General features: G+C 39.8%; 1 protein-coding gene across 4 annotated transcripts in view; it reads right to left on the reverse strand.

The window, feature by feature from the left end:
- Positions 1 to 282: 282 nt before the first annotated feature.
- The window catches only part of CHN1 (chimerin 1), a 223,999-nt gene continuing 209,009 nt past the window's right edge, over positions 283 to 15,272 (reverse strand). For all 4 annotated transcript variants that reach the window (XM_053598107.1, XM_053598105.1, XM_053598108.1 and 1 more), the window contains 4 exons: positions 14,721 to 14,798; positions 9,791 to 9,928; positions 3,320 to 3,425; positions 283 to 1,169 (listed from right to left, as the gene is read on the reverse strand). In XM_053598107.1, coding sequence (XP_053454082.1) covers positions 998 to 1,169; positions 3,320 to 3,425; positions 9,791 to 9,928; positions 14,721 to 14,798 — 494 coding nt within the window. In that variant the 3' untranslated portion in view covers positions 283 to 997. The remainder of the gene's footprint in view (positions 1,170 to 3,319; positions 3,426 to 9,790; positions 9,929 to 14,720; positions 14,799 to 15,272) is intronic.

The following is a 15,272-nucleotide window of genomic DNA, read 5'->3' on the forward strand; positions in this document are numbered from 1 at the left end:
TAAAACAAAAAGTATGTCAGCAGGGCCTGTGGGGGTTCTGTGTGTGCTGAATGTGTGGGTGACAGGATCAACTGTGCCCTCCTAATCCAAGAGCAAAAATCACTGTGAAATGTTGAAGGAACAAGCACAGAGTCAGAAAGCTAAAAGCTGTTTTGAGTAATAAAAATTATAAGGCTTAAAAAAATAATAAACAAGACGTGAGAGAAAATAGCATTAAACAAATGGCCAAATACGTTGTTCCAAATATTCTCACTCATGAGAAAGAAGTTATCAATAACTTTGATTTCTAAAAGCCAAATTTAATAAATTAATAAATACATGCCAGATAAAAATACAAAATTACAACTGAAAACCAATAATGATTTAACAGAAAATGCTCTGTTGTACATTTTTATTGGTTTGGATAACTTATTAAGGTAACAAATTTGAGAACACATTTTGCTTTTGTTGGGGAGAAAGTACGATGTTAGAGAAGAACTAAGAGAGCAGAAACAAACCATTTGCTAACAGAAGGCGGATGAGCTAGCTCACGTGATGCCACAGCCAGAGGCGCTGTGCTATTCATTCGTGTGTGCAAGTTTGTACAAGCGTCAGAAACCAATGACAGAGACCCCCAGAGCAAAGTCACAACAGGCTTACTCTGTGAAACATGCTGGGTCACAACCACAGACTACCCGGGGTGCGGGGGCAGTGCAGGTGCAGGTTTGCCATTTCTTTTGAATGGGGTTTCCTTGCCAAGTAGGGGGCTAATCATGCAATAGCTTGAATTTTCCTTAACATGATAAACACCCAGTATTACTAGAACCGGAAAGCGTGTGTTCACTGTTTTACAAGGACAGCTGAGCGGTGCTACGAAAACAACAGAAAGTTCCTTCATTTTATCTGGTTAGATGCTCAAACCTCTAATCAAGAAATAATTCAGCTATAGGAGCCAATTAAATTACTGTAAAACATTCCTTCATCTGTAAAACATTTCTTTACCCCTCAAATTAAAAACTTAAAATAAAATGTCTTCATTTTTGATAAGCAGCTCCACCACCAGTCTCTGATATCGTATATCGTTCAATGCAGCCATGGCATCTAGTTCCGGAGATCTCATGAGGGTTGGGCCAAAGACAATGCCAAGGTTCTCTGCATTCATAAGGTTCTCCTTCTCATGGAGGGTCACTCTGAAAAATGCAAGTAAAGGAATAAAGGACTTCACGTAAACCCTGGGTCCTTCGCTGTGCTTGAACATTGAAACAAAGACAAGATTCACAAAAGTCTGTGTCCACTTACCAAATGTTTTGCTAGATTATTTCTCCATATTTCTTCTTAATTCCAACGTACTGATTTTCCTTAAAATACTGTTTATAAATAATTGATCACTGAGGCTGGGCCTGAGTTAGTGTGCTGGCCCGTATGGGTTCAGTTCTACTTGTGCATTCTTTTGCCTCAGCCTAGAGCCTACAGACACAAACCTACATTTGCAAATAGTAGCAAAGGGACTGGGTCGCCTTGACTATTCCGTCCACCCTCCCCCCACTTTGGCTATCTTGATTCCTACAGTGTTCTGCAAGCCAGGCAGTTTATTGTCTGAGGAGAGAATAGCAGCAATATAATAGGAAATGGCTCCGGGGAAGCAAGGCCATCGGGGAGTGTAAGTGTTTATATTGTCTTTACTACTACAGCAGTAACAGAGACTATAATTTGAGTTATTCCTTTGTTTTAGTGTGGAACACTTCATTACAGGCAAGCGCGAAGTAAATGACTTTATAAGTGAAGCTGTAAGCATATTAAACGAAGGTTTTTAACTCGAGAGGGAAAATATAAACATCTATGAATGACTAAAATATCATTTCTGGATAACTCATGCCTTCAGGCATTCAAAGTGCATTGTTTCTGGCTGGTTTCATATTTTGACCCCAAAACCAATAAAACTTAGTCATATAATTTTGAAAACTTTCCTTCCACTGGTAGAGACTAAGAGTGACTGGGCTGGGAAATGAAGCTGTGTCACCATCAATCACTGGAACACATCCCACCAGAACTAACTGCAGTAGTTTGTTTTCCACTCCTCCTTTTACCCCTTTATGCCATCACTTTTTATACAAGTTTTCAGTATTGGTAACATTAATTCAATAATCTAAAATCCCATCACCAAGTCTGAAGTGCTTATTTTGAAACAAGAAGATATAAAAGTGACGTGTTGGGGGCGGCGCCTGTGGCTCAGTGGGCAGGGCACTGGCCCCATACACAGAGGGTGGCGGGTTCAAACCCAGCCCCCGCCAAACTGCAACAAAAAAATAGCTGGGTGTTGTGGCGGGCGCCTGTAGTCCCAGCTACTTGGGAGGCTAAGGCAAGAGAATTGTCTAAGTCCAAGAGCCAGAGGTTGCTGTGAGTTGTGACGCCACAGCACTCTACTGAGGGCAACAAAGTGAGACTGTCTGTAAAAAGAAAAAAAAAAGCGATGTGCCATCCAAGGTGCTTTGCTTCTGCTTTATTATACTGGTATCTTTCCAGCACAACCTTTTCCCTTTCCACAAAATTGAACACGTCTGTAGTAGAATATTGTTATTTCTACCATATTTGTAAACACACTGGAATTGCAAATATATTTATGTAAGAATCAGAGCCACGTGTGGTGGCTCATGCCTGTAATCCCAGCACCTTTGCAGGCTGAAGTGGGAAGACTGCTTGAACCCAGGAGTTTGAGACTAGCCTGGGCCATACAGTCAGACTGCATCTCTACAAAAAGTTAGTCCAGCATGGTGGTGTATGCCTAGAGTTCCAGCTAATCAGGCGGTTAGGGCAGGAAGATCTCATGAACCCTGGCATTTGGGTTATAGTGAGCTGTGCAACAGAGACTCTGTCTCAAAAAAAAAAGTCTGCACTCAGCACTGTAGTGCAGAGTACTTTTAGCATTCCTTCTCAACTACTCAATGAATGCAATTTCATACAAGAAAACTATATCGCTATACATTTATTTACTCAATAGACCATCTGTCCATCCTTTCATCTTCTGTCCCACTTTATTGTTTTTTTTTTTTTTATTGAGACACAGTCTCACTTTGTCACCCTCAGCAGAATGCCGTAGCATCACAGCTCACAGCAACCTCAAACTCTTGAGCTTAAGTGATTCTCTTGCCTCAGCCACCCACCGCAACATCTGGATTTTTTTGTTTGTTTGTTTAGTAGGCCCAGGCTGGGTCTGAACCCACTAGCCCTGAAGCATGTGGCCAGTGCCCTAAACAATGAACTACAGACGCCCAACCACATCCCACTTTCTTCTTAAACTCTGAGTGCAATGCAAATGTGAGCCTCCAGGTCTATCACTTGCCTCTTTAGATGTGCCATGAGGTACCGGAGGGTCTCGCAGTGAGCAGGCGGCAGGAGCTTCAGGGCCTCATGAAGGTTTTCCAGTTGCTCATCAGGATCCATAATTTCTGAAATAGCAAGTTAAATACCAATGAAAAGAACATTAACAGGAAACTGGTACAAATGGTTCACGGAATTCTATTCTGTGGGAATCTTCTAAAGTTGGTAAGAAATGCTTTTTCACAGATCCCTGCCCACAGCTTTGGAAAATATTTTTGAGGTTCACGTTCCAGATTTCCAAAGGCTCTTCATTTCAATGTGGCAACACTATTCACAGGCAGTCTCTAGGTTTCAAATGACATAGGTTCTGTAGGCTTGTTCTTAAGTTGAATTTGTATATAAGTTTGAATAGGTGCATTTACCTATTTACCTGTGATAGCCTCCATTTCTAAGTGTGAATTGTACATAAGTTGGATATTTGTAACTTGGGGACTGCATGTACTTGGAGGTTTGAGAGGAGTGTCTATTTAATTTTCACTTGAGAGTCCTGGGGTCTGGCAACTTTGGGAACTGGACATTAGAATCACAGGATGTAACTATGAAGTCATTCAGACATACATGTAGACATATATAAGAAGTTACACATTCAAATGAAGTCATCTTAGAACGTAACAGATATACTTAACGGGATGGTGCACTGTCCAAAATATTTTGAAAACCCTCATTCGGCAATGGTATATAAGATACATCACACCATTGCCCTATTGCCCCATGCGGCCCCTGGCAAGATCCTACTGATACATTCTTTTTTCTTTTTAAACCAAGAAATGTATTACCCATTTATTTGCTTTATTCCTTAGACTTAGTTTTATATTACTTTGCGTCACATAAAAAAAAAAAAAATCAAACATATCCTCAAAGCACAAGCATGTTCTATGGCGACACGATCCCTGAAATAAATGTGACACTTCCAAAGGTGTAAAAGTTGAAGGCGACCATTTTCATTTGGTTATTTTAGTTCTGCTGTGTTGGCCAAAAACACCAGCACATTCCTTTGAGGTCAAATTGTGTTCAATTCATCAATCAATTCTATAATTAAAAACAATAGACATCTTTGGAATTCTGTGTTCTCAAAAAAAGAATACCACAGCACATTCCTGCTTCTCCCCAAATGTCAAGAAGACGGGGTGCCTTTAAATGTTCAGTTTTAGAGTTACGGCAATGCAGCCCCACACTGCCGAGTCCTAATTAGGACAGCAGCCTCACAATTCTGGGAAGACCAGAATGCAACATTTAAGACATCAGACCAAAAATCCTAGTCTTTCTACTTTATAAAACAAATCTGCTCAATTATCATGTATAGGAGTCAGGTAAAATTGGTATAAGATAAATGTGGAAAGTTTCTAGCACTGACAGAAGCAGCTTTGATGAATCTTTGTGAACAATGGTCAAGGCTTTTTAATACAAAGAAACTCTGACCATCTTACATCTCTGCCCAAAGCTTCTTCACAGTTCTTAGTTTATTTCTGAGTATGGAACATATCTGCTTTAGCCATGATAAATAATGTGTGGTCTCTGAACCTTGTGACCTTTAAAGAATGCCAATTCATAACACCAGTATCAGCTCAGATACTGAAATTCAATCATTTAATTTTTAGAATTAAGAGAAGATTCCATTCACTATGGAAAACTACCACTTAGTTTTTACCATGGAACTAGTTACTTTGAAACTACATGATTCTGGAAATTGGGAAAAAAGTAATTTAGTTTTCTTTTAACTTCAGTTAATCTTTGTAGGGTGAGAATGCAAAATTAGGGACAAGTGTTGGCGGCCTAGCAAACAAAATTCTCTGCTCATGGGAGCTAACTAATTTTCTCCTGTGGGTGACTGACAATGAACAATGAATACAACACTGTTTATTGGACATTAGAATGAGGGAAATGTTATGGAAAAAATGGGATAAGAAGTACTGGAAGTGTTGTGGGGTCATAATTTTAAGTGGGCGGTGAGGGCAGACTTCAATGAGAAAGGAGGTTTTGAGTAATGACCCTGAGGAGTGACGGGTGCGCTGTGTGAGATGAGGGGGAAGAAGGGTGTGGGCGGAGAAGCAGCGAGAGAAGACCTCGAGGGGAGAGGAGGCCTGCAGTATTTGGGGAAACACGGGGGAGCCAAACGTGGCTGCAGAGAGTGAGCAGGGAGGAAAGTCAGGGATGGAAGGCTCCTCTAAGGATTTAGCATTTACTGAGAGAAGTGTGAAAGTTACAAGGTGTCACCATCTGACACGTATTCTTCACAGGTATCTCTCCTGCAGCTACCCTATGGAAACAGACTATGGAAAGGCAAGAAAAAAAGCAGAAAGCCCATTCCAGTAATCATTACAAAAGTCTGTAGCTCAGCGGTTAGGGTGCCGGCCACAAACACTGAGGCTGGCGGGTTCGAACCCAGCCTGGGCCTGCCAAACAACGACAAGTACAACAACAACAAAAAATAGCCAGGCATTGTGGAAGGTGCCTGTAGTCCCAGCTACTTGGGAAGCTGAGGCAAGAGAATTGCTTAAGCCTGAGAGTTTGAGGTTGCTGTGAGCTGTGACACCATGGCACTCCACTGAGGGTAACATAATGAGACTCTGTCTCAAAAAAAAAAAAAAAAAGTCTAGGTGAAAAATGACAAGAGCTTGGAGTAGGTGGTGGCAGGGAAGGTGATAAGAAGTTGTTGGATTCTGGGTTTATTTTGAAGGTCACAGGATTCCTGATGTAGACATATGAGAAAGAAAAGAATCTGAGGCAACTGGGAGGCTGGAGGTCTGTTAACTGAGATGGGAGGGACTATGGGTGGAGGAGGCTGGTAGGGAAGATTAAGAGTTCCATCTGAGCTGCTCTCAGACGTCCCAGTGAGCAAGCATGCTGACTGTGGACTAATCTGGAGATAGAAATTTTGGAGGACAGGACAAAATACATTGAATATGTTGATACCAAATTGACAGAAATTCTTCCCTGGAACTCATTTCTCCTATTCTTTCACTTACAAAAGTACTACACCCATTGCCAATATTTTAGAGAACACAATTCTTTAGCCATAAGAAGCATAGTTTGAGGAAAACAGATAAAATGGAATGTATTCAGAGATAAACGAATGTCACCAGTTACTGTCAAATATTCGCCACACATGCATGTGGAAGAGCATGATGCCAAGACCACTGCCAATGGGAAGGAGATAAAAGCAGACAGATTTCTGCTGAACACCAGTAGGGCTTTGCAACCACTGCATTTGTGGGTATTTCAGAAGGATGCGTTACAGAAGGAAGTTTAGATCCCTTAGAATATCTGCGAACTCTAAGACGCTAGGGTTCTCAATATAAAATTATGTTTATTATTTATTCAACAAGTATTTACTGTACCTACTATGTACATAGGGGACTGTCACAGGCACTGTGGAAAAACAAACTATCCCCGCCTTTTAAGGGGATAGTAAGTAGGGAAGACAAAATATAACTATCACCTCCTGGCATGAAGTAAAGAGGCTACAAAGGGGTCCAGAGCACAGGTGGGATTAGAAGGCCTGGAAGGATCTGGAAAACATGGACAGTGTAGGGGCGGGAAATAAGCGCTCTGAATCTGTATTAAGAGCTCATTAAAAGCTTGTCTATGGTATGTCTTGTTCACTTTTTGTAGGGAACTCAAGTACAAGAAAAAACCTCAGCTAACCAAAAGGGATGACTCAGTGACAGAATTGAGGAAAACTTACCAAGTTCTCCTGCCGGGCTTCTCTTCAGAGAATTTTAAGTTGCTTTGGGACCAAGAACTCTGGGTTTTACTTGCGTTTGTCTGACTCACTCAAGGTTATACACTCAGTCATGTAGTTTTTCTAAGATCTTCGGGGAACAGAGGTTTCTACACTCATTCCCACCAAGAGCTCAACTGCTGTAGTGCTGTTCCCATCGTGAAAAGCATAAGTGAATGCCGGGTATTGGGGAGACCTGTGGGAAGCAGCTGTATTCTAGGCCTTTGTGTTCTAGGGCAGCAATGCCTTAATTGGTGGGGAGGGAAAGGGAGGAAGGGGTGGGTAGACTCAGATTTCATGTGGGTTCCTAAAGGAGTTTCCAGGGGGTACTGGAGGATTTAAGCCTTTACACGGGATGAACTTGGCTGCCTCCACCTGTCAGTTCGTTTGTCCTTTCCTGCAAATGACTCCCTACCAACTTTCAAGCTGCAGGTTCACCAAGGGAGGCTGCAACAGCAGAGCTGAAGTAGCTTCTGCAAAAATAAGTTTCAATATAAATTCTGATTTTTGTTGGCAAAGGATGCAAATAAATGGCAGAGGCATATTTAGAGGCTGCATTCGGAAGGGTCCTCTGACCCTGTCCTTCATTTGGAAGGGGTTTCTCCCCTTCCATCTTCCCTTGTATGAGCGAGGCAGAGTGGAGAGAGCAAAGGCTTTAACCTTAAGACAGATGTAGGTGTGAGTGTCACCTCGTCTAGGGAGTGATGTAACCTTGGACAATTTACTTATGCTTACAGATATAAAGTGCTTAGCATAATTCATGGTGCCTTGTAAAGGCGATATAAATGTTAATTTCTCTCACCTTTCTTTTAAGAGAATGGCTATATCTACATGTCCAAAGAATGAGACAGACTATACTGCTGGAAAAGACACATATAAGGACGCACCGTTCCTCAAACGACATCACCATCACACAGGCGCAGTGAACAGGAATGCTGGTTCAGAAACAAACCCTACAACAATAAATGGTTTCAAAGAATAACAAGGGGAGATTTTCCTCACCAGCTGGGATAGATGTGGGGAAAGGTGAGGTTAATTTGGAACTGTAGGGTCGAAGGCCTTGAAATCCAAGAAGAGGCTTGGTTTTACTACCTAGCAAAGGTGGTCTCATGGAGTTTAGAACTTGGGTTTGAATCGTGGCTTTATCCTCTGCTAATCAAATGTTCTTGGGTTGGGTACAGAGACGAATTTCAGCTCTAATTCCAGGCAACTCGGGATGGGCCACTCATCCGGGCCACTCCCAGTATTGTTCTGGGGATCACAGCAAACGGGTGACTGAGCGGCCCTTCACGATGTTAACTGTGTGTGAAGTGCTTCCAAATTAGTGGCGATCAGGCTTATCTGTCTGGTAAGGCAACTCTATCCCAAAGTGGTTTCAACTTTCATGGTCAGCAATGAGGCCATAAGAGGCCTAGAATCTTTCATGTTTTCCAATATAATTCTCAAAAAAAAAAAAAAAATCATTCTAATTCTTGTGGTTGCTCTCTACATGGGAGCTTGAGCTGACCCACAAGAAATCAGAGCTCCATGGAACTAACCACAAAAATTCTCAACAAAAGCTCTGAGGGAAAACTAAATATTAGAATAAAGAAAGTTTATACTTCATGATATTTCTAAGTCAAAAAGCAAATTAGTGTTACTAAGGAAGATGTTATCATTTAAAGATCAAGACAACATATGGTTTTAAAAAGAGAAAAGCAAAACAACAGAAATAGACTATCTTTTCTAAAAAAAAAAAACAAAAAAAAAACTAATGCCAACACTCAAAATTATCCGTTAAGAATTCCTTTCTTTGAAAAATGAAGTGTGAATTACAGGTATGATTTTTATAGAATAAATAAGATTTGGCAAATCTTTGCTTTTTCTCATTTTCTTTTTTTTTTTTTAATTTTTTTTTTTAACTTTTTTTTTTTTTTTGTAGAGACAGAGTCTCACTTTATTGCCCTCCGTAGAGTGCCATGGCGTCACACGGCTCACAGCAACCTCCAGCTCTTGGGCTTACATGATTCTCTTGCCTCAGCCTCCCGAGTAGCTGGGACTACAGGCGCCCGCCACAACGCCTGGCTATTTTTTTTTGTTGTTGCAGTTTGGCCGGGGCTGGGTTTGAACCCGCCACCCTCGGCATATGGGGCCGGCGCCCTACTCACTGAGCCACAGGCACCGCCCGCTTTTTCTCATTTTCATTTCAGGTAGAATTAAAAAAATAACTACTTGATTTAAAAATAACTATGATCTCCAGATCAGTGCCAGTTTATAAACTGTTAATGGTCTGTATTAACCTACACAGGATAAGTATAGAAGTTGAGAAACTTCTAAAGTATAGAATTTAGAAACTTTAATAGTGATCTGACAGTAATTTTTATGTTTGCTGAATCTAATGCCAAAGTAGTTGGTCTTGCTTTTTAATTTTATTTTTCTAGGTATTCATTTTAATTTTAATTTACAAAAGTGCTGGTCCACATCTAAGGAACACTGATAAAAGCATTTTTTTTTTTTTTTGGAAAATAAGGTTTAGCATAGAATGAAGAAGATTCTAATGGAAGTCATAATTGAACTATGTTAGAAAAGGACGCCAAATGCTTGTGAGCAGTTAACTATGCAGAGAGGAAAAATGACAAAAAATGCATTCAAAATTGCCTGAAAACCAGGAAAAATGATTACCAAGAGGAGGCAGTGTGTCAGTTTATTTGGAATACATGCATTCATACTTACTGGCAGAGTCTATAAACTTAGGGTAGGCATCGTATGTGATGAGTGGAATTGGCAAATCCCTGAAGTACAGTTTAAGCGCACCAGTGATAATGTTGATATCTTCATACATGTTCACAGAAATATCTGCTTTCTCACCATCTTTTAAGGATGTTAAAAGAAACAGAAGTAAATATCTGGATTCACAGCACTGTTTTAATAAATGACATTTTTGCATACAATCAGAATTTAAAGATTAGCAATGCTTCAGTTCTTAACATAAATTCAGTGTGTTACATGATCGATATTAATGATTGATTTTCAGTGAAAGAGCAAAATTAATACTTTTTGAATTGGGAAAGCAGGAGAGGACTGAAATCAACAGAAACATCTTGCAACTTTGTGCTATTTGAGACTCCCCAAGGGAATTTTCCTTTTTTAAAAGGAAAATTAGTTAGTTGCTGTGAAAACTAACAACAGAGGCACTCCCAGCTTACAGAAGACCCCTGGCTTGAAAGGTCCACTTTCATAATATTGGATCATGCCTCAGGGGTAAAGGAAGTAGTGAGAAGTAAAAAAGCAAAATAAAACAAAAATAACAAGAAGAAAAGAGATTATAAAATGGAGGAATATTCTAGAGGTGCTGGGCCCTAAGATTCTCAACCTAAGATTCTCTTCTTCAGAATGGCCTTTTCGTGCAGCAACTTGGATAGAACTGGAGGGTATTATCCTAAGGGAAGTAACCCAGGAGTAGAAAACCAAGTACCACATGTCCTCACTTACATGTGTGAGGTAAGCTATTGGTCTTCATGGTCATACAGATGACATGATAGACACTGGTGACTTGGGAGGAGGAGGAGAGGAGGGGGGTGAGGGATGAGGAATTACCTATTACGTACCAATAGAGTACAACGTACACTATTCTGGTGATAGATACACTAAAAAACCAGACTTTACCACTATATAATTCGTCCATGTAACAAAAAACCCACATGTATCTCCTAAATCTATTGAGATGATAATTTAAAAAGGCCTCTTCTGCACTTCCCTGCATTACGTACTTTACTTCGTTAAAATATCTAAATTTGCATTTACTGAAGATTTAATTATAGCCTACTCTGAGCTAGACCTTATACTAGATGGCTTTTATTCCACATGGTCTATGAACGATTTCTTTTTTTTTTTTTTTTGTAGAGACAGAGTCTCACTGTACCGCCCTTAGGTAGAGTGCCGTGGCATCACACGGCTCACAGCAACCTCTAACTCTTGGGCTTACGCGATTCTCTTGCCTTAGCCTCCCGAGCAGCTGGGACTACAGGCGCCCACCACAATGCCCGGCTATTTTTCTGTTGCAGTTTGGCCAGGGCTGGGTCCGAACCCGCCACCCTTGGCATATGGGGCCGGCGCCCTACTCACTGAGCCACAGGCACCACCCGTATGAACGATTTCTATGGATTAAGAATCAGCCTCTTCATGCACAGCTACTGGGATAGATGAAATGTAAAACACCAACTATATCGAATGCTGGCAAGGACATGGAGCACTAGGAACTCTCTTTCATTGCTGATTGGAATGCAAAGTGGTACAGTCACTTTGGAAGACAGGCAGTTTCTTACAAAGTTAAACATAGTCTTACCATAAAATCCAGCAATCAACTCCTGGTTATTTGCCAAAATGAGTTGAAAACTTATGTCCACATAAAAACCTGCCCACAATTGTTTATAGCAACTTTATTTATAACTGCCAAAATATTGGAAGCAACCAAAATATTCTTAAATGGGTGAATAAATTGTAGGATATCCATACTGTAGAATAATATCCAGAAATACAGAGAAATGAACTATTAAGTCATAAAAATATATGCAGTAACTTTAAATACATATTGCTAAGCAAAAGATGTTGGCTTCATAATATTAATTCCAACTGTGACATTCTGAAAAAGGCAAGCCTACTCTGGTGACAGTAAAAAGATCAGTGGTTGCTAAAAGTTTAGGGAGAAGAAGGGAGGGTTTATGAGCTAGAACACAGGGTAGTAAAACTATTCTGTATGATACCGTAATGGTAAATATATGACATTATGCATGTGTAAAAACCCGTAGAACTGTACACATACAGAGTGAACCCTAATGTAGTCAACCATGGATTTTAGTTAACAATAATGCATCACATCAGTTACAAGAAATGTATCCCACTAATGCATGATGTTAATAACAGGGGAGACTGGGGTGGAGGTGGGGTTATTATTAGAGATCTCTGTACTTTCTGCTCAACTCTTGTAAATCTAGAACTATTCCAAAGTCCACTAAAAGAATTCTCTTTTAAAATGTAAATAACTGTAAAAAAAACTATAAAATGTAAATAACTCGGCGATCAGTTGTGAAAGCGATCATCAGGGTCTGTCTTTCATACTTGGCTAAAATCACATGCAGTGGGAGCACAAACTGGGATAGATGGACTTCTGGAACAAAAAGGCAATGTAGATTCTTTCATTGGGAGGCTTTAGGGAAGTGTGGAGACGCCGATGACAAACTGACCTAGAGAAGGGGATGAGATCCAAATGGAAGGTAGAAGAATGACAAAGACAAGTATCCCCTCTATCAAAATTCTTACTCAGCAAAAAGAAAGACTAAGTTTCCCTTTCTTCTGCCACATGGCTCCTGTTTTCAATAGCTATTTGTTATTTTTCTGTTAGCACCCAGATTTCAAATATCCTGTTCCCACTATAGTTACACACCCAATCTTGGGTTTGGAAAATAAATAACTATAATTCTTATAGTTTAGCTATATATGGAATAAACAGAATTCATTTCAGGTAACTCTTTCTATGGTAAGTTGTGTTACTATCGTACCTCCTAGGGCCTTGGCAAGGTAAAGACTCAGGATCACTGCACAGACCTTGCTGTTGCCAAGGCCTTCAAGTAGCTGTCATTTTTTACTACTCATCCCATGTATAACTATTGTTCATCCTTTAAGATGTAGCATCAGTGCATAAATATTTCTTTCTTTCTTGCAGTTTATGGCTGGGGCTTGAACCCGCCACCTCCGGCATATGGGGCCAGCGCCCTACTCCTTTCAGCCTCAGGTGCTGCCCAGTGCATAAATATTTCCTCTGTGGGGAAGCCACTGCAGATCTCCAGTACCTCTTCGCCTTTCCCACTGAACCAGTTTAAGCTTCCCAGTTATTAATATTCCTCTCCACGACCTTTATTATAATAAAATAAATAATCATGATGTGATTATTATTTAATGTGAGCCCTCCACGAGTGCAAGGACCAAGAGTACATGGCTAACAATTTTTATGTAAAATAAAAACCATGGTGCCTGGCATATAGTAGCCGGTTAATATTTTTGAGTTACTGATTCAATAGAAAATAGATTTAAGCTAGAAGCCTAAAGTATCAACGCTCTGGGACTTAATATGTGTATTACTATTAATTTTTTTTTTTTCTATTCAGTAACCATCTCCTAAGCTAGGGAAGAATTTACCAAACCTGCCTGTTTGCCTTGCTGTTGAACTAAACGAGTGAATTCTAGCATTCTATGGGTCCTTATCTTTATTGGACTTCATTATTTGAGAATTAAGCCTCTCAGAAGTGATCACCCTTAATTACTTCACATCTACTTTGTTCTGTTTATTTGGTAGCATATTCCTTTGAATATTTCCAGGTTTGGGCAGCACTATGTAAAGAACTTATTTAAATGATCTGAGCCACTGGCTTCTTTCACAACCTTGTTAAAATTCCTTGTGTAATTCCTACAGATCCTGCAGGTGACTGCTGGTGCATATCCTTTGGGAGGTCAAAGACTGGCCTCCAAAGATGAGGCTATATGGAGCCAAGATAATGCTCATGAATTTAAAAATCTGTTATTGATGTTTTTGGGTCACAAAAAGGTTGTCTCATATTTTACGAGAGAGGAAACTGTGTCATTTGCTTTCTGGGGCTGAGGCTCAAGGGAACATTCAGTTTCTTTGTCAGTGTTGACTTATTTTCAAGAATCATGGCCAGAGGCTGGTAACTCAGTTGTTACCTTCCAGAGTAAAGAGAAGCCTCTTACCGTACAACCAGCACGGATTCAGGACTGCTGTTCTTGATGCTTACCTGGACCTAATACACCACTACTTCATCTCACCTTCTTTGCTCTTATCTTACACACTTTGGCTGCCCTAGATTTCTTCGTATCAGGTTGGTATTTAATAAGAGTTAACTTATTCTTGTCTTCTGCCTCAGTTGGCTGTAACAGGTTTGTAAATGGGAGAGGTTTGTGTGATAGAACTGGAATATATTATTTGCAAATAAAAGTGGCTCTTTGAAAGATCACTGAATTTGTATTCTTTTACTTCTTGTATTCAAGGCTACAGTTCTTTGGTACCATCTCATTCCTTAAAATACTTAAAGCAACAACAAATTAGGGAACCATGGAAACAAATCTTAATTTAAATATCAGTTTAAAAAAATTAGGCTCAACTGGGCTTTGCTTTTCTGGACCCTTTTGCAGAAGGTCCTCAGCCTCCCTCGGCTTTCTGGCCCTAATAAAGGAGCTGGCACTTGAGTCTCAGCTCAGTCAAGGATGGTGAAGAGGATGCCTGCAAGGCATGGTTGACAGGCAGAGCCAGGTGGGCTGACCTACGCCTGGCAAATCTGAGCTCTAGAAGGATTTAGGTTCTACACCCCTACTGTTTTCTCTATGGTGTTTGGTAAATTTAACTGCTCTGTATGTATTCTGGTGTACATAGATCAGCCCTGGATACTCAAATACAAACATTATGCTTCCTTCTCACTCTGAAATCTGACAGTTTTATATTTAAAACTAATGACAAAAATATATAAACTAAGTTTTTTTATTTGGTATAATAATCAATGATTTAGAAAAACAATATAAAAATATCATAAGAAATTGTGTTTTGGGAAAAAGAATCATTGTCCTAAGTTATTGAACATGCCAAAAAACATACCTCTGTCAAAAGCCATTTTGACATCTTCAATTAGGTCACTAAATCCTGATACTCGGTACAATCCTTCAGAATTAAGACCTGGAGAAATAAAGGTAATTAGTTTCTTCGTATAATAATTATGCCTTTTCTTGTTGTTAAATTTTAACAACTTCTCATACTTAGGCCAGAGAAGTAATGTGTCAGAAAGAATGATAATGTGTCAGAAAGAATGTGTCAGAAAGAATACACATTTAGAAAACTTTCACACTTTTAAAATAAAACCATTTCACTCACAGTTCTTCAACACTGACCTATTGTCACCTGAATATAATATAATCTGGCTCATCACTTTGTCTAAATGGGTCAAATATATTAAGTCTTAAGGGAAATAATTTATCACTCAATTACACCATAAATTTTTTACATAACAGAAGACTAAAAGATAAACTGTATTAATAGGCCTGTAGCAGTTTTTCCCAAGTGTAAACGAGTAATTAGGGTGCAGCTCTGTTTTTTGGCCTTGGATAGTTTCAACAGAGCATTTACACCTTTGCTTCTTGGACCTAAGAAAAA

Source organism: Nycticebus coucang, chromosome 7 (genome assembly GCF_027406575.1).
Source record: "Nycticebus coucang isolate mNycCou1 chromosome 7, mNycCou1.pri, whole genome shotgun sequence".
In the NCBI taxonomy this organism is placed as follows: Eukaryota; Metazoa; Chordata; class Mammalia; order Primates; family Lorisidae; genus Nycticebus; species Nycticebus coucang.